The sequence below is a fragment of the Eptesicus fuscus genome, chromosome 18 (genome assembly GCF_027574615.1).
Source record: "Eptesicus fuscus isolate TK198812 chromosome 18, DD_ASM_mEF_20220401, whole genome shotgun sequence".
In the NCBI taxonomy this organism is placed as follows: Eukaryota; Metazoa; Chordata; class Mammalia; order Chiroptera; family Vespertilionidae; genus Eptesicus; species Eptesicus fuscus.
Window position 1 is genome coordinate 24029708 of NC_072490.1, and position 18542 is coordinate 24048249.

The following is an 18542-nucleotide window of genomic DNA, read 5'->3' on the forward strand; positions in this document are numbered from 1 at the left end:
TAGGTCATATAGTAGATGCTCAATGAATATTTGTGGCATGAGAGGGTGGCAGCCCATGAATTTCCAGGGCTCGAAAGATGTCACAGTTGTATGGGAACAGATGCTTTCAGAGCTGTTGCAATGATGACGAGTTGGACAGACACTCCTACCTTTTCTTTTTCCTGTAACTTGCAGAAGCTTTTTTCATTGTTCCAGGGTAGTTAAGACTTGTTGAGGAAGTGACTTGTGAGGATTGTATGTCATCCCCTTCTACTTCCCAGCAGACACATTTACAAATATGCAATTTGCTGTTATCACCAGGAAAGTTTCTAAAGTGGCATTTGTGCATAAAGAGTTTGTATGTATGTAAGTGTGTGTGTGTGTGTGTGTGTGTGTATTTTTTATGAGATGGAACATGTTCTGAGTGCTAATTATGAACTGTCAGTGGACACATGTGGAAGCTGACAGGTTTACAGCACAGGTTGAACTTTCCCATCTGCGTTGTTGCGAGGTGCTGAGTATCCCTGCTCAGTGAGACCTCCTGTCTGCCCGATCTGTCTGGCATCCAGCACAGATAATGAGCGTGGGAATCTGGATTAACCTGGCGGCGTGTTGGGGTGGGGTGTCTCATCTGAGAAATGGAATTTATCCTGGCAGGCAGTTAGGCTGCCTGCTATATCCCCCACCGCCCCTCCCTCCCCCAAACTGGAAGGTTTCACTTTTATTACTTGAGATGATGTGCACTCTTTTCTGCGGGTTTTAGAGCCAGATAAACCCATCTAACGTTTAACCCTTTTCTGCCGTGGGGAGAATTCCCACTCCCAGAGCTGGACCCCATTAGGATCAGTCAGCAGTGTTGAGGATAGCTTGGGGGAAGGAGAGGACTTTAGTACCCAATTACTGAAGCTGACTTACCTTCTCAAAGAGAAATCTGGAACTTTTAAAAGCCCAGTTCCAGAATTTCCTCCTGATTCCAGTAAAGGAAAACTGCTACTTAATTAATAACGTGGGTAGTCAGCTATGCAGGGCACACAGCCTTCTGGAATTGTTGGTTTTCTTCCCTGTAAAATGAAGCTTTTGCACATTGATAATCTCCAATATCCTGTGATTCTATGGTTGACCCCAGCTTTTCAATGATTTCTCCAGAGGCTTATTTTATTAATTCATATTTTAGGATTGTGGCATGCAGAATGTTAGTGCCATATGCCTTCATTTCATGAAATTTTCTGGGCACATCTTAGCATTCGCTGTGCTCTGTATTTGTTCAATCAGTGTTTGTTGATTGATAACCATTTTTGTCTTTCCCCTTAAAGTAGTAATTGTAATTGGGGTTCAAGATAAGGGCTTTTATTTTTTTACAAGCTTTTCCCCTCTTAGGGTTAAAAGTAACTGTTGGCCTTCTGACACTTCAATGGAAAAAATCTATTGTGAGGAAAATCTAAACTTAAATGATTAATTTGTTGGATCACTTCTGACTTCTTAAGTGTTTAAAATACTGAAAAATAAGATAGATTACCATTATGTGGGTGGTGCTGAAATCTATATAAGTAATCCAAGATATGTGTTTGGACAAATGGCCCAAGTTTTCCAATAGCTGATTATTCTAAATCTAGCCTAAGAAATAAGAGAAAATAGATTTAACCAAAGTTTCCCATATAACTAATTACTTCCCAATCTATCTTCATTCTGTTAGCCCCATAGCAGCAGGCCTTGGATTGAAAGGTATCTGGGGAGGATGGATAGTAGGACATTACTGGTTGCTGTGTTAGGGATATTATTGGTGGGGATGGTAGGGATGTTATATGGGTGAGGGAGTAGGAATTTTTTTTCAGATTTATTGAAATATAATTGACAATATTATGTAAGTTTATTATGTACAATATCATGTACAACATGATGATATGATAAACCTATGTAGTTAAATGATCACTACTGCATAGTTAACATATCCATAGTTACCATTTTCTGTGGGGGGGGGGGTGAGAATATTATGTACTCTCTTAGCAAATTTCAATTATATAATACATACAGTAGTGTTAACTATAGTCACTGTGGTGTACATTACATCACATCCCCCAGAACATATTCTTCTAATAACTGCAAGTTTGTACCAGCCCCTGGTAACCACCATCCTATTCTCTCCTTTTGTGAGTCTGACTTTTTCAGGTTCCACATAGAAGTTATATCATACAGTATTTGTCTTTCTCTGTTTGACTTATTTCACTCAGCATAATGCCCTCCAGGTCCATTGTTGCAAATGGCAGACTTCCCTTCTTTTTAATGGTTGAATAATATTTCATTTTCTACATATAACACATTTTCTTTAAGTAGGGATGTTATTGGTGGGGTGATAGGGTGTTATTGAGCAGAAGGCATTCCAAGAAGCTTTTATTTATTTATTCTTAAACCTTACTGGAGGATTTTTTTCCTCCATTGAATGGAGGGGGAAGAAGAGGCAGAGAGAGAGGGAAAAAAAACATCTATGTGAGTGAGAGACGTCGATTATTTGCCTCCTGCATGCACCCTGACCGAGGCCTGGAATTGAACCTGCAACCCAGGTATGTGCCCTTGACCTGGAATTGAACCCAAGACCCTTCAGTGTGTGGGCCAACACTCCCACGACTTAGCCACAATGGCCAGGGCCCAAGAAACTTTTATTGAACAGGCTCCTTCAGAGATAAAAAGGTTGGGATATGGAGGGTACAGGGAGTAGAAGAAAAACACTGAAAAGGTGGTAAAACTTTTCAAGAACATGTGTAAATCTATTCCTGCTAGAAATAAAGTTAGTTCTCCATGGAACTCTTCATGATTCAGTTGGTATAGGAGCTTCATTTCAGTGACTTCTCATTTTGAATGAGAGATGCAGTTGCTAACTTCTGAGACACTCCCAGAGGACCATGGAAGATGCTCTTTATGGCGCCTTAAGAATAACACAGATGGGTTTTTTCGTAAGCCTCAAGCACTGGGGCAGGGCTGGGGGGGGGGGGTGTCCTTGTGACTCTTTCTGATTCCAGTGGTGCCAGGGAATGTGGGCATCATTCTGTGTCGCTCTTGAATAGTAAAGCATCATCATTAATTCACGTGCTACACGTTTGTAACCAAGAATTATGCCCATGTTTGCCTCCAGGTTTGCTTAGCCGATTAATAATGTAAGGCACGTTGTGGGGGCGGGGCTTACCTCAGGGTACCTGCTTGCTGGATGCATCCTCACGAACCGGAGGCTAATTACACATTGCTCTTATTCTCTACTAACGCGTGTCCCGAAGGGCCCAGTCCTTGGACGTACGTGTGTTACCCTTGTTTACATTGCTGCATATTTGAGAGCACTGCTAACTGCATCCCTTATAAAGAGAGGGCTGTGGGCTTTACTTTAAGAAGTCACTGCCGTCTGGTATCTTCCCATCGGTATGAATTAGTAGGATTTCTGTATTCTAAGAGGATCACTATTGCTTTGTAAAAAACCACCCTATAACATAGTGGTTTACAACAACAGTCATTTATTTTGCTGACAGATTTGTAAGTTGGGCAGGGCTTGGCAGAGACTTGGCTGATCTCTACTCCACATGGTATCAACTGGGATGCTTGTCAGTGGGGGGGGGGGGGAGGGGGGAGGTGCACTTACAGGGCCACCTGAAGGCCTCTCCACAGCCTGGTTGGGCTCCCTCAAAACATGATGTCTGGGTTCCAAGAGCAAGCACCCCAAGAGAACAAGGAAGTTCATGGAATGTTTATGACCAGGCCTCAAAAGTCACATGGCTTCCTTTTGACTTTTTTCATTGGTGGAGGCCCATACTGGTTCAACTAGAGGGATGTAGACTTCGCCTCTGGGTGACATGGTGGCAAGGTTCTAGCAGACCATGCTGAGTGAAATACATGGCTGTGAACATCTTTGAAAAATACAATCTGTCGCAAACATGAATTCAGAACACGCTACGTTCCTTTACAGTTCGTTGTGCTAGGAGTGGACTTTGAAACATGCAGGATGAATACGGAGTACGTAAAAAATAAAAACAAAGGCAAGAAATGGGAAATAAGCTGAGTTTTGAATATAAGGGTTATCTGGCATTGAAAATGATCTTTGATTGTAATTCTCAACAGTTGTAAATGCAAAGACCCCCACCATCAAAAAGGAAAAAAAAAAAAACTGCCCTATTTGTTACTCAAAGAGATCACATATCTTCATGAGATCTGAAACTCGCTCAAATCATTTTCATCGTCCAGAAAAACCATCCCAGGGTCCTCCAGGGTATTTACAAAAGAACAATAAAACATTCATTTCTTTGCACATTGTAATGAAAACCATCCCCAAGTACTTAGTTGAACTGCTCTGTTTACCATGGGAGTTTCAAATGCCATTAGGACTGTGTTATATTTTTGTTGGTCTGGAGTTGTGGGAATAGAAAAAGGTTTGTTGTTGGTTTTTTTTAACCAAGGTTAAAACTTGGATAGCACTGGTCCAACCGCACCATCACAACGTTTTGTTAAAGTGCCTTTCATTATTGTTTTGGAAGCCTATGTAAATCAGGGGATGGTGGGAAAAAAGAAGTCACGAATACTAGATGTTACAGCAGTGTGGTGTGAAGGGAAACATCTGTTCCTGGTTAAAGTTCTTCAAACTTATGTTCTTTCCTCAGTTGTTTAGCTGTGGTGCTGAGATTTGATTCCATGAAGACTCTTAAGACTGGTTTTTCAGAACATTCCCCAGGCGCCTTCATAAACCCTTGAGGTTCTTTGCTCCAAGCTTGTAATTCCAGGGTCACTGGTATTATCAAAGTGTGAAATTGGGGTTGTCAACCTCAGCAGCTCCAGGATTTTGGATTCTAGCTGGATTTTATTTTTCCTTCTTTACTTTTCTTTATCTTTTTGGGGGGTGGGGTTGGGGTGTGGGGTGGAATGCACTGTCTTATCTTAGGTAGTAGTACCTTTATGAAAGAAGGCCCAGTTATGAATATTTTTACCTTAATATTCAGACTGATATTAACAAATTGTTTGTTGCTGCGGGTTTCCTTTTTCCTGAGGGAAGATTGACCTGGTTTGTTATGAGATGGACTGAAAATCCAGGGACTGCAACTAACTTTATTTTAACAGTGTTGCTTTCTTGAGATGTACCCCGGACCTGCAATCCCTTCATTTCTCTGGGCCTGTTTTCTTCTCTGTTAAAAATGATACAAGTGGCAAATGATGTGCAGATTTTCAAACTTTCAAATGGGTGTATTTGCAAAACATTACTGGCCCCAGATGGCTAGAGTTAATAGACTCGGAGAAGTTTCTACTTAGAAGTAACTTCAGATTCAGCAGATTTAACCTCCTACCCACTCATTCCTTTTTAAACATATACTAGAGGCCCGGTGCACGAAATTCGTGCACGGCGGGAGGGCAGGGGGGAGTGTGTCCCTCAGCCCAGCCTGCACCCTCTCCAATCTGGGATCCCGCTCACAATCCAAGACTGCTGGCTCCCAACCGCTCACCTGCCTGCCTGCCTGATTACCCCCTAACCACTCCCTGCCAGCCTGATTGACGCCTAACTGCTCCCCTGCCAGCCCGATTGCCCCTAACTGCCCTCTCCTGCCGGCCTGGTCACCCCTAACTGTCCTCCCTGCAGGCCTGGTCACCCCCAACTGCCTTCCCCTGCTGACCCAGTCACCCCTAACTGCCCTCCCTTGCCAGCCTGGTTGCCCCTAACTGCCCTCCCCTGCAGGCCTGGTTCCCCCAATTGCCCTCCCCTGCAAGCCTGTTCCCCCCAACTGCCCTCCCTGCAGGCCTGGTCCCCTCCAACTGCCCTCCTCTGCAGGCCTGGGTCCCCCCCAACTGCCCTCCTCTGCCAGCCCGGTCACCCCTAACTGCCCTCCCCTGCAGGCTTGATCGCCCCCAACTGCCCTCCCTTGCTGGCTATCTTGTGGCGGCCATCTTGTGTCCACATAGTGGCAGCCATCTTGTTGTTGGAGTGACGGTCAATTTGCATATTACTCTTTTATTAGATAGGATTGAGTACTTACTAGGTATCAGGAACTGTTTCAGATGCTGGGGACATAGCAGGGAAGAAATAGACAATGTCCCTAGCCTCACAGGGATCTCATCCAACTGGGAAAGACAGACAATAAGTTATTATTTTTAGAAAGTGTTGTAAGTGGTATGGTGAAAATCAAACAGAGAGATGCTGAAGCATGACCAGGTGACCATTTTTAGACTGGGATTTCAGAGGAGGCCATGCATGGGAGAGGGGACCCAGGTAACAAGGAGAAACCAGTCATGGGACATTGGGTGGAACAGCATCCCAAACAGAGGTTGCTGCAAGCGCATAGGTCCCTGAATGGGAGCCAAATTGTATGTTGAAGAAAACAAAGGCTGTGAAGGTGGAGAGGAGTGAAGAGATATGGGGTAGGACACCCCAAGGGGGAAGACAAGGTAGCTGCCTCGGGTGGATGGGAGGTCCGCAGAGTGTCCACGGATGGAAGACCTGAAGCCTTCTGGAGACCTTGAATGTGGATGGGATGGATTTGACACTTGTGGGAGGGACCAGGCAGAGAAAGCCCAGGATGTGATAGCAGGAAAGCGATGGAAGAAGCGGATCACATACTGGACAGGGAAGGACGAGAAAGGACAGTCATCTGCTTATTCTTTTTAAAGCAGCTTTCACTGCTGGTCACGTGTAACTGGGGGACCCTATGTCTCCGTTCGCGTGGACAGTTCTAGCTCAGGCCTGTGATCATAGCATAATTATTAACAGTTTCACCTTTTGCTTTCAAAAGTGCCCTTGTTTGGACAATCGATTACCTACCGATCGTTGAACACGCCAGAGTCCTGTGGCATATCGCCTTGTAGTCCACAGACTGCTTGCTGTCTCTACTTTGGTCTCCATCTACCTCTCACCTCCATGCCCATGACAAGGGAGGCACTTTCTGACCTCTCCCACGAGCTCTGCAGTGACCCCAGGCCTCCAACCACTCTCTCTGCCTCTACTCTGTTCACTTCTGTTGCCAACACCATCTCTCACCTCGATTCAGACCAAATCCTGCAGACAGATGAATTTCCCTTGAGATAGGCCACACTGTTGCTCAGAAACCATGGTGGCATCTCACTGCCTACAGAACAAAAAGGCCAGGCTCCAAAGATGCAACCGTCTTCAAGATCTAGCCCAGTATTTCACAGGACAGCGTAGAGTATAGTGAAGACAATGCTGGACCCAAGACTGCTAGGTTTGACTCCTAGCTGCCATTTACTGCTAGCTGTATGGACTTGGGCAAGCTTTGCAACCTCTCTGCCTCAGTTTTCTAATCTGTAACACAGGGATAAAAAGAATACCTAGCCCTGGCCAGGTGGCTCAGTTGGCTGGAGAGTCATCCCTGCACCAAAAGAGGTTGTAGGTTCAATCCCTAGTCGGGATACATATGGGAGGCAGCCAATCAATGTTTCTTTCTCACATTGATGATCTCTCTCTGTCTCCCCTCCCTCCCTCCCTCCCTCCCTCCCTCCCTCCCTCCCTCCCCCCTCCCTCCCTTCCTTCCTTCCTTCCTTCCCTCTCCTTCTTTTGCTCCCTCCTCCTTCCCTTCCTTCTTCTCTTTTTAAAAATTAAAAAAACATATCCTCATGTGAGGATTACAAAAAACAGAGTACCTACTTATATTGTTATTATAAGGATTAAATGAGTTAATCCATGTAAAGCCCTTAAAACAATGTTTGGCACATGGGGATCTCTCAGTAAATGTAAATTATTGCGATGGTGGGTTTTTGGTGCAGGCTCATTGAAATTTGCTCTTCTTTGCTTAACTTATGACACTTTCTTACCGCTTCACCTTTGCTAGCCTTATGGGAGTCCTTCCCTCACGCCATTTCTGTATACAGAGACTTCACCTGTGGGCGAGGTTATTTTACTCACCGTGGATCTAGGAAGCCACAAAGCAGCACACCGGGAGGTCCAGTGCACATTCTGTGACTGTCCCACGAGACTGATGAAAGTCTCTTTAAGTGCTTTGCTAGCATGATGCTTTGATATTTGATTTATCCTTTTTCTTTGTGCTTGTGCACTGGCCCTAGTGGGAGCTGGGGGTTCTTGCAGACTTGTGGGCAATGGTAGATTCTCCTGTACATTTTCCCCCCTTAGTGCTTCTACCTGGGAAATGGGCAGAGATCTTTGCTTTTGCTCCAGGGTCCTGATCTGAGCCCAGGCAACCGCACTTATGCTAAATTCTCCTGATGGGCTGCTAGTGAGAGAGTTTAGGGATTTGCAGGGTCAGGGAAAATCTCCCATTGTGCCCCTCCTGGTCTGGGTTTATATCTGTTGTGGCAAACTGCTCTGTGTAGTGAAATGGCAGGGGGTTGGACATCAATTCCAGAAATAGTCTTTAAAAACTGTCTTCAGTTATATTTCAATAATATTGGGGGGGATTTTTTTTTTTAGCAGACCTGCCATTTGGAGATATGCAAAGATACCCTGTGTGAAGTAGCAGACTGTTGTGTCTCTGCAGACAAAATAACCTAAGCACTGAGGCAGAAACCACTTTGACCAAAATATAGGGGTGAGCAAATGTAGGTTTACAGGTGTTCATATGGAAAACAATACAATAATTAATCATAATACAAGAATAAACTGTTTCATGTACTCACAACTGTAAGCCTACTTTTGCCTACCCCTGTATATAAACATGGGAAGGATTTATTTGCTTGGTTTTATTTGGCTTAAATATCAGTTGCCTTATATAATACTTGGTTTGTATTCTCGTCTTCATTTGAGTACATGTGAGTACTGAAAAAATTTCAGATTTTTTTCACATGACATACATAAATATCTACATGATAGATATTTAAATATTTGTTTTGTCCTAAAATTCCTCTTCTTCAGAGCTGCTTTGTTGCCACAGTGCATCTGTATGGTTTCCATGGGAGCCACCCTGCCCTTGGTCAGAACTGATTGGCCCAGAGGTGGGCACCTGACCTAAGTTGGGCCAATCAGAGGCCTCCCCTGGGATCTTTTTACTGTGCATAATCAGGAAGTTTAGGACATTCTATCTGCAGTAGCTATGCTATAAGCAAAAATATTCAGAAGTTGACAATGGCCACATTTTCTGCCATTTGGAGAAACTTGTTTTTAGATAAGAAGAAGGATGCTAACAAATAAAAAAATAGCAGGACATAACTTGGAGAAATTTCCTGACCATGCTGGAGATGCTGGTTCCAGGTCTTCCTCAGGTCCAGCTCTGGCCCTACCCTGCTGGCCAGTTGGGTGCTCTTTCAGGTACCATTAGGTTGCTCTTCACAGATAGACCTTTCCTTCCTTGTTCACTTTGTGTGCGTTTTTTTATTTAGACTGTTGACACAGGGGTTGGTTTTCAGGGGGGGCCCCAAAGGGCTAGCTGAAGATCTTTGGGCAGCCCTATTTATTTCTAACTACTATGCACTCCATTTTTACCGAATCGTGAAATTATAGGCACAATCTAAGTGAAAGAACTGAGTCAGTTAACATGGATTATGAGGGCAAATAAGACTTCTTTTGTCAGAAATGCCTGCCTTGAACAGAGCCACCAAAGGATGGGTTCACTCTCTACTCCCACCAAAACAATGGGCCCCTCCTCTTCCTTTTGTTTTTAAGGGAGTTTACAGGTTTCTCAATTCTTTCAGCATTTCCTGAACTCCAAATAAACCCTAATCGCAGAGAAGAATAAAGAAATACCTCTTCCCCAAAACCCGAGCCCTGCCAAGTAGCAGTCCCTCAAACTGAGCACGGACAGTTTGAGAAAGATGGACCGCATTAACTCTTCAGAGTTTCTCACTTACCCTTGAATGAGACCAACACATACAAAATCCAAGAGGGCAGGGATAGTGCCTGTTCGGCTCACTATTAGTTTCCCCTAGTAGGTATTGAGAAAATAGTTATGGAATGAATTAATGGATGTTATTATCCCCATTTTATAGATGAGGAAACTGAGGCTTACATAAGTCGATCATTGACTAAACAACATAGCTAGTGAGTGGCAGAGCTGGATCCAAAGCTTTAGGTCTCAGACTCCTTGTCCAGGGCTCACTCCATGACCTGTCAGTCACTAAAAGAGAAAACCACACCACCAAGTAGTCCACATGTTCTTTCCTTGGGGCTCCACAATGGAGCTAAACACCCAGCAGTGCTTGGTAAAGCTTTCAGTTCCTGAAGCTAAGTGTTAACACGTCAGAACTAAAGACAGCTTCAGTCTTGAGCTAAAAACCGGTGTTATTTTTGAACCTTCCTTTTTCAGAAAGCTGTACAAGAGTTTAGGTGATAAAAGATGGGAAGGGTTGTGTGCATATGATAATATATTCACCGCAAAGACTCACATGTAACTGTGCAACCCAGAACAGCATTTTTGTGCCTACTCTTGACACACAATACATGCCTCTGTTTGTGGGCTCTTTGTATATGTCATGGATCCGCAAACACCTTTAAATGTCAGCCGTCCCAGACGGTGACCCCAGAGTTATGAGGGAGGGTCAGAGTGGTCTTGGGTATACGTGGGATGTGTGTGAGTCTTGGTCTTTACCTTATATTTTATGTCTCTGAGATCATTGTTGAAAACTGTTTCTACTGCTCAGTATTTTATGTTTTATTATGCTTTATAACAAGACTATCCAATAGAAATTTCTGCGATGACTTAAATGTTCTATTTCTGTACTGTCCAGTACTGTAGTGTCACTAGTTACTAGCTACTGAGCACCTGAAATGTGGCGCGAGTGTGGCTGAGAAATTGATTTTTAAATTTTGTTTGAATTCAAACAGCCACACCTGGCTAATGACTACCACGAAGGGCAGCACCGCTCTGTAGTTGTAAAAAGTCGGTAAGTTTCTGATTCCCAGCATTAATTAGCTCATTAGTTATAGGGATTCCATTAAGTGTATCACAAAGTTAGAAACTGGCTACGCCTTGGAGATAGGAAATCTACCGATTAAAGATTTCACTCCCCCACCTCAAAAGGTGGTGAGGACATTTCCTTCACCTGGGCAACAGTGACAGTTGTCAGCTCTCTTGTTACACCTCCAGCCTCCCCCCTGGGACCTTGAGTCGATACCGGATTAAGTCTTAGTGGACTTGTTTCTGTTTGGAGCACATGCTCTCTCACTGACTTATGGGAGCTCATAGCCTTCTCTTCATTTCACACCAAAGCAGGGTTAGATTTAGAGACCTCCATCCGCCTGCCCTGGGCTATCGCACTCCCTTTACCTGCTCTCCTCGTGGGTAGTTGGAGTTCCCCAGAGAAACAGAACTAATAGGATTCCAATAGGCCTTCCATAGCTGCAGATTCCACATCTGCAGGATCAACCAACTATGGATGGAAAATATTCAGGGGGAAAATGTTACGTTGCTGCTGATGTGTGCTGTGTACTTGGGCCTACGATGGTTGCATCTGTACTGAACATGTGCAGACTTTTTGGAATCATTATTCCCTAAACAATACAGTATGACAACTATTTACATAGCACTTACATTGTGTTAGGTATTATAAGTAACCTAGAGATGATTTAAAGTACCTGAGAGGTTGTGCATAGGTTATATGCAATTGTTCTATCACTTTATATAAGGGACTTGAGTATCCGTGGATTTTATTATCCACAAGGGTCCTGAAATATTCCCCACAGATGTTGAAGGATGACTGCATCTGTCTGTCTATCTATCTATCTACCTATCTATCATCTATCTATCGAGAGAAAGATTGAGTTTGAAATTAATGTATTTTAAGGAATTGCCAGCTAGCAAGTCCAAAATCTGTAAGGCCATCTTGCAGGCTAGAGATTCAGGTAAGAGTGATGTTGCCATCTTGACTCTGAAGGCTGAAGACTCAGGTAGCTTTTCTGTGCTGTTGTCTACATGCAAAATTCCTTCTTCTTTGGAGAACCTCAGTCTTTGCTCATCATGCCTTCAATTGATTGGGCGAGGCCCACCCACATTATGGCGAGTGATCTGCTTTACTTAAAGTCACTGGAGAGTAGATGTTAATTAATCACAGCTGAAAAATACCTTCACAGCAACATCTTGACTAGTGTTGACCAAACAATTAGTCACCCTAATTTAGCCAAGTTGACACATGAAATTAACCATGACACCTTCTTCATTGGATTCAGACGAAATGGTATTACACTATCTCTGACCCTTGACCTACACTAATATGACCTGTGGGTATTCCCAATTCCCACTGACCTGTCAGCAGGAGCCTTTTCTGCTCCCTTTTTCTATGTTACATTAGCTTTCATTTTTACTAAACCCACCCCGTGTCTCATTTCTCCCTGACTGGTTTCACCCTGACTGATATATGTACTCTAAAACACAAGTAAGTGTACCAGACTGGTATATATAGTACACTTACTATTTGCAACATGGTATTCATTTTGAAAGTAAAGTAGCAAACAGTATGTTCTAGATTTTCCGGGACTATCCAAATAGTCTGTTGTTATTTTTAATGAAAATGATGCTTCAAATACATACCCAAAGGTGATTATTTTTTACAATGCATTGAGGCTTTGTAAATAGAAATAATTTTTTTAAAAAAATAAGTCTTTTTCCACATCATGAGATTTCTGATTTTAGGTTTAGAAAAATATAGTTACCATCAAATTTGTTCTTACTCATTATAGAGCAATTGAATGAAGTCTTGGATCCATCAGAAGTGGTATTATTTAATATTTGGTGCCTACACCAGCAATGATCACTCCCTTAAGTTTTGTGGGTGGGGTGCTTATGAAATGCAGCAGAAACGAGAAGAAGGTGGGTAAGAGCGTTATTTCAGTTTAAAATAGTATCTAGCTGGGCATCTTGGCACAGGTTGGATTATATAAAATAGAAAGAGTGGTATTGTTGAAGGAGCTTCAGGATGGATTTAGGATATTCAGAGTCGTACCTGAGCATTACCTGTGAATTAGCCCTGTGATGGTTGACCAATTTCCTCTCCTGTAAGGTATTATTTGAGGCCTAGGATAATGCATGTTAAAGTTCTGAGTAGAAGTTGGACAGTGTTAACAGTTGTTTTAAGAAGCCACAGTTGTTAGGGAAATTTTGTGGGGAATTTCGTAACCCAGGTGACATGGGTACTCATGATTTGATCTTCCATGCTGATTTGATTCTGTGCTCGTGAAGACCTGGTGTAGCTTGAAGTAACAGTGGTGTCCAGCACCAGCTGTTGAGCACCTAAATAAAGTGATCTCAGATATAAGGAGAATGGGGGAGGTAGTCCCGAAACATGGGGGCATAAATCTGGCAGGATGTGGTGAGTGTGTACATGGGATTCGAGAAAGGGAAGAGCTAAGGAAGATGCCAGTTTGAAGAGTTGAGGTCTTTGGTGGACGCTGTGAGCTGTGATCACCAGCCGTGTCTGTCTGAACCCCAGAGAAAAATTAGGGCTGTGGAGTTCAGATTTGGGAATCATTAACATATGCCTAGTGGTTAAACCCAGGAGGTCACCTACTGGAGTGTAGAGTGGTAAGAGCTGGTGGCTGAGGATGAATCCTGCTAAACACGACCTAATCCTCACCATTATCGTGCACATGAGCCTTGCTCAGTAACAGTTATGAATGAACAAATGAGTGAATGGGAAACAAACATGGCTCAGTTTGACAAACAGTCAAATGACTTTCAGAAGGTGCCTGTGCTAGAGTAGGGTAGAAAACCAGAAGTGTCACGGCCCCCAGGGTCTAGCCAAACAGTGGTCTTTATAAAATCTAAATGCCGTTTCCCTGGTTAAGAAGGACTACTCACCCTTTCTGGTAAACAGTTGGGCAGCCTGTGTCAAGCCTTTGTTAAGTTAAAATCCCTTAACCCAAGCATGTCAAACTTTCGGCCCACAGGCCGCATGCCTCGTTTATTTGGCCCGTGTTAGCTTTTGAGTTTGACATGCTTGCCTTAACCCATTAATTCCACTTCCAGGAATCCACCCAGAGAAAGTACATAGAGCTGCAGACAAAGATTTATGTAGAGAGAGAGAGAAAAAAAAAAGATTTATGTAGAAAGATGGTTCATATTCCTGAGACATGAACTTCCCTGGAAGGCTTGGGTTGGGATGTTTTTTTAAAGTTTTGATACTGTGTACAACTATAGTTCAGGATACAGAATGCTCGTTAGTGTTTAAGATAGAAGATGAGCAAAGAAATCTTGTTATTTGCTCTCATACCCTCCACTGTTCTCTGCTCTTGGAGTTCCCTTAGTGGGAACGTTGGGGATATTCTGGCCTGCAGGATGAAGTGAGAGCCTTTGTTGGCATCCATGATATGGCCCTTGTGATTTCCAGTTCAACCTCATTCCGGGGCATTCCTGGCGTCTCATGTCATGCTCCAGAAATATTTTGAGAAGTTTCTTGAATACATCGGGATGTTGTACACCACCAAGCCTTTGCCCATGGTAATCCTTCCTTCTCTCTATCTACATTGCCCTTCTCCCATTTAGTGAACTCCTAGTCATCCTTCAAACAAAACCAATTTATGTAAAGTGCCTAATGCAGTCAGTGCCTGGCACATAGTAGGTCGACAAGTAAGTGGTAATTACTACTATTGCTATTGTTGTGTCCAGCACAGGCTAGACTTTATAGAAAAGACTGGACTGCATGTTTGCATCTGCCCTAAGTTGTCTTCTAGAATGTGTGGTATTGCACTAAAACGACCTTCTGCTTAAAGTTAGGGTGGTTCATCCAACGACAGCTGCCAAGACTTGCTCCTCCCCAAGAGAGAGTAACTCCATGCTGGTATTTCTTACTAATTCTCAAATGGGGGTGATCACTGCAGAGGTCTCAGGATTTTCTGAGGTCATCTACTTAGGGATTGGTGACTAAGACTTACCACAATTTGGAGGTCTCTACCTCCTGATTTATTCGAGCATCCTTGCCCAGAAAGTCCCCTAAAGTTCACCTTCTAGTTTTGGCTGGCTCTTGCTTGATTTTATTAGGCTATTACTTTTATGGTTTGTTTTGTTTTTCACTTATGACTACTACGTTCAATTGTCTGGGAGAATTTTTTAGGGAGAGTTAAAATGCCACAATACTCTACGTGGCCATTAGGCCCCCACTTGTGGGCTCAGAAAGTGAGAAGGAACTTACCCATTACCTAGACTGGATGGTGTGGACCATGGCCTGCAGAATCATACATCTGCCCGAGCAGCACCTGTGGGCCTGGCGTGGTCTCCGGCTCCTCCAGCTTCACCGGGGACCAGCAGCACCCCCAAGCAGGTGTCCCCTCTTGTGGCAACGTGGGATTCTGCTCTCCCACAGTGGTGATTCTCCCCACCTCTGCCCTTCGCTGCCAAAACAATTGTTTAAAAGAGGAAGCTCTTTGGGTCATAAAATGTCATCAGGTAGTTAGTATGTACTTATGTAGGCATACTGGATTATACAGTAGCCTGGTTGGCAGGAAGTTGGTGATTCATCAGAAAAAAAAAAAAAAGTGAAAAAATAAACTCTTACCAAATGAACTTCCTCTTTCAAACTCTCTTTGTTTCAGCTCATCCTTTTAGACCCTTTCCTAGCCTCTTAGAAAAATAAAATAAAAATAAAAGTAATAGTACAGTGTTTCAAAGGCAGGTCATCCCAGCTCTTCGCAGCTCCATGCTGTGTTTTCCCGTGGTTAGAAAAATCAAGGCCCATGCTCTCCGCCCCCAGTCAGGCCAGGGCTGGGGTGCATGTACTGCCTAGACACGGTGCCTCCGCCAGCTCCCTAGGTTTCATGCTGAGGCGATTTGGATGTTTCCTGTGTAGAGCATCCCTTTGGTAAAGCATTCCATTCACGCGGTTCTCTTCATTTTGTTTGCCTCCCAGGTCCAGGAGGCAGCCAGTCGGGGCCTGAAATTCGTGAGTGTCATCCCTCAGTACCACTGCCCTGTGAACTCAGCAGGCAGCAGCCCCCCGGTGGGGGGTGGGGACAAGAACCCAGGTGCTCCAGCACCGGTGGATGGAAGCCCAGAGCCAAACCAGGGCCCAGGAGGGGAGACACCCATCACCGCCAAACAGCCCAGCTCGCCTTTGGAAGAGGGGGACGGTGCAGACTTTTCCAAGACGCTGGATGGACCGGATGGGGACCTGTCCGAAGTGCCTGGGGAACCGCCCTCGGGAAGTAAGTATGTCGGCACAGGGACTATTGGCCCGAGGGAAGAGAGGCTGACAGCGTCTCGGGAATGCCCATGGCATTTTACGAAAAAGAAATGGAATGAGAACGTAGAGAGCGCCACCCATCAAACAGGAGAAAAGTGTTTCACGTGCTTTTTCTGGGCCTCTGGACTTACTGAAGCTGTGACTTCCGGGGGGAGCAGAACCACACCAAATGGACTCGCAGTTGCTCCAAAATGGGCCCGTTTGAAGTGGATTCTCACACTTGAGTTATTTCACCCACGTGCTTTTTGCACTGCCCTTGAGTTACCCCCCTGGAACACAGGAAGTGCTATCGTGCCGGCCCCCATGCAAAGCAGAGGCTCCATTTGGGGCTCACTTATTTTAAATATCTGCCTAAAGAAAGAAATCAGGAAAGCCAGTTGAGGACACCTTGTGCGGGAAATTGGTGACTCAACTCACTAGGCTGGAAACAGCCAGATTTCAGGGAGTTGGGTGGACAGATTGGCACCAGGCAGAGAACACTTGGCCGATATGTGAATCCTCTTAATCACATAATAACGGCCATGAGAGCATGCACTTTGGGTTGGGGATTTCAAATAACAACACAACAATGTAGAAGCCGCCGACATGTTTTACTACTTCCTGTGTACCAGGCCCTGTGCCAATACACATTTTATATGACCGATCTCTTAATGCTCCCGATAGCTCCAGGATTTGGGTGAGCTCTAGTATGGCCCATTTTACAGCAGAGTAAACTGAGGCTGAGAGAGTCAATCTCTGTCCAGGCTGGGTATTGGCAGGTCCGGCATGTGAACCCAGGCAGGCCTAGCCACCATCCCAATTCACCTCTCTACTTGGTCTTTCCTGTGTAATATCCTAACAGACTCACAAGATTTATTGGGGCCCTCAGTTTATAGACAGTAATATTTCTCTTTGTTTCCCCACAATTCCCTTTCCTCTTCTTTCTCCAGGAAACCTAGCATCTAGCCATTTCCTGAGAGCCAGGTACTTATATGAGCTGGGCGGCCTCTTCCAGTCTTTGGAAGGTGAATCAGTAACAAGACTGACAGGAGGCGACCCCAAGCCTTAGGAGGCCTTTCTCTTTCGCCTTTCTGGATCATCTCCCTGGTTAATGTTATTATTTATTTACTAATTCTTGAAATTAGCCTTAAATAAATGATGAAGAGTGGTTCGTGCTTTGAGAATAGAAAAGAAGGTGAAGTGTGTGGGGGGTTTTTGTTATGCCAGTACTTCCTGAAAAGAACACTGTGGGATGGTTCATTCTGGGGACTTATTTGCCAAGTTGATTTAGAGGGAGAGAGATTGGCGCTGCCTCCGTTCTTGGATGTGTTAGGATTTCTGTTTATTCGAGGCCCAGATCCCCGTTAGGTACTGCCGTAGAGCTCTTTGTCCGTGGGATTTTTCACTGTTCGAGGTAGACTTCTGCTCCCTCCAGAGTAGCTGAGAGCACATTGAGACCCTGTGTATGCCTCCTAATGAATGTCCAAGTCTTATTCCAGAAACCTCCATCCGCTCATTGCTGATGGGCTGGGTGTGTGCACGCTGAGAAGGAAGACGAACCCCTTGGAGCCCTTCTCTACAATCCAGATTGCGGGGGGTGGGAGGCAGGGGGCAGGAGTTGTGGAGAGGCAGGTGGCACCGTGGTTAGGAACCTGGAGTCTGTTTCCATGCCAGACCGCTACCTGCTAGCTAGGCAGTCTTGGCCAACATACCCTTCTGTGCCTCTGTGTCTTACCCTGGAAAATAGGGATAGAACAATAGTTCGTTGATGGAAGGTTAAATGACATGCACATTTGAAACACTTGCCACTGCTTGACTCCTAAGTGTGAGCTGTGAGTATTGGGGTACAGGTTGCTCTGAATGGAACCCTGGCTTTGAGAAAGGAGGCAGTTCATACCGAGGTTCCCCTCAGGAGTTTCCAGATATTTCCTGTTCCAGAATCCACCTTTCCCCAAGAGTTTTTCCAGACGTCCTGCCTTCTGTGTCTGACCCCAGGGAGAGTTCACTGCGGCGGTTTGTCCCAGGATCCACCTTGCCCCAGGTGCCTCCTGCTGCCCTGCGACTGTTCACCTCCCTTAGCCAAAGACTCCCCCGTCACAGAACACCCAGAGACCCCTGAACACCAGCGTGCCCTGGCCTGTGTGTCATCTCCTCAGGTCCCCATTCTCCACTAGAAAACTAGTTCCTGCCGGGGAATACGGGTTCATGTGTGTCTGGATATGGTCAACAAAACAGTGGAAGGGAATGTTAGCTGTGGAGGGTGTTATCGCACCTCCCCCCATCTCACTACGTGGACACCTGTCTGTCTGTTGTCTAGACATGAGGCTGACTCTTACCTCTCTGCTCAGGAGGCCACAGGTCCCTGAAATGTAGACAGCTCACTGTCATCCTTTTCCTCTCTTTGTGGAATAAATGAGTCTTTGTGTCTTTTCAGCAGTGAATGAACACACAGGGGTTACTAGTGCCTGTGCATGGCCTTGTGGGGGATGGACAGA

The 18542-nt window shown here is 44.7% G+C and overlaps 1 protein-coding gene across 1 annotated transcript in view; it reads left to right on the forward strand.

The window, feature by feature from the left end:
- RFTN1 (raftlin, lipid raft linker 1) overlaps positions 1-18542 on the forward strand; it is a 174086-nt gene that overhangs the window by 105871 nt on the left and 49673 nt on the right. Inside the window, exon 5 of the mRNA XM_008156721.3 lies at positions 15736-16030. Coding sequence (XP_008154943.2) covers positions 15736-16030 — 295 coding nt within the window. The remainder of the gene's footprint in view (positions 1-15735; positions 16031-18542) is intronic.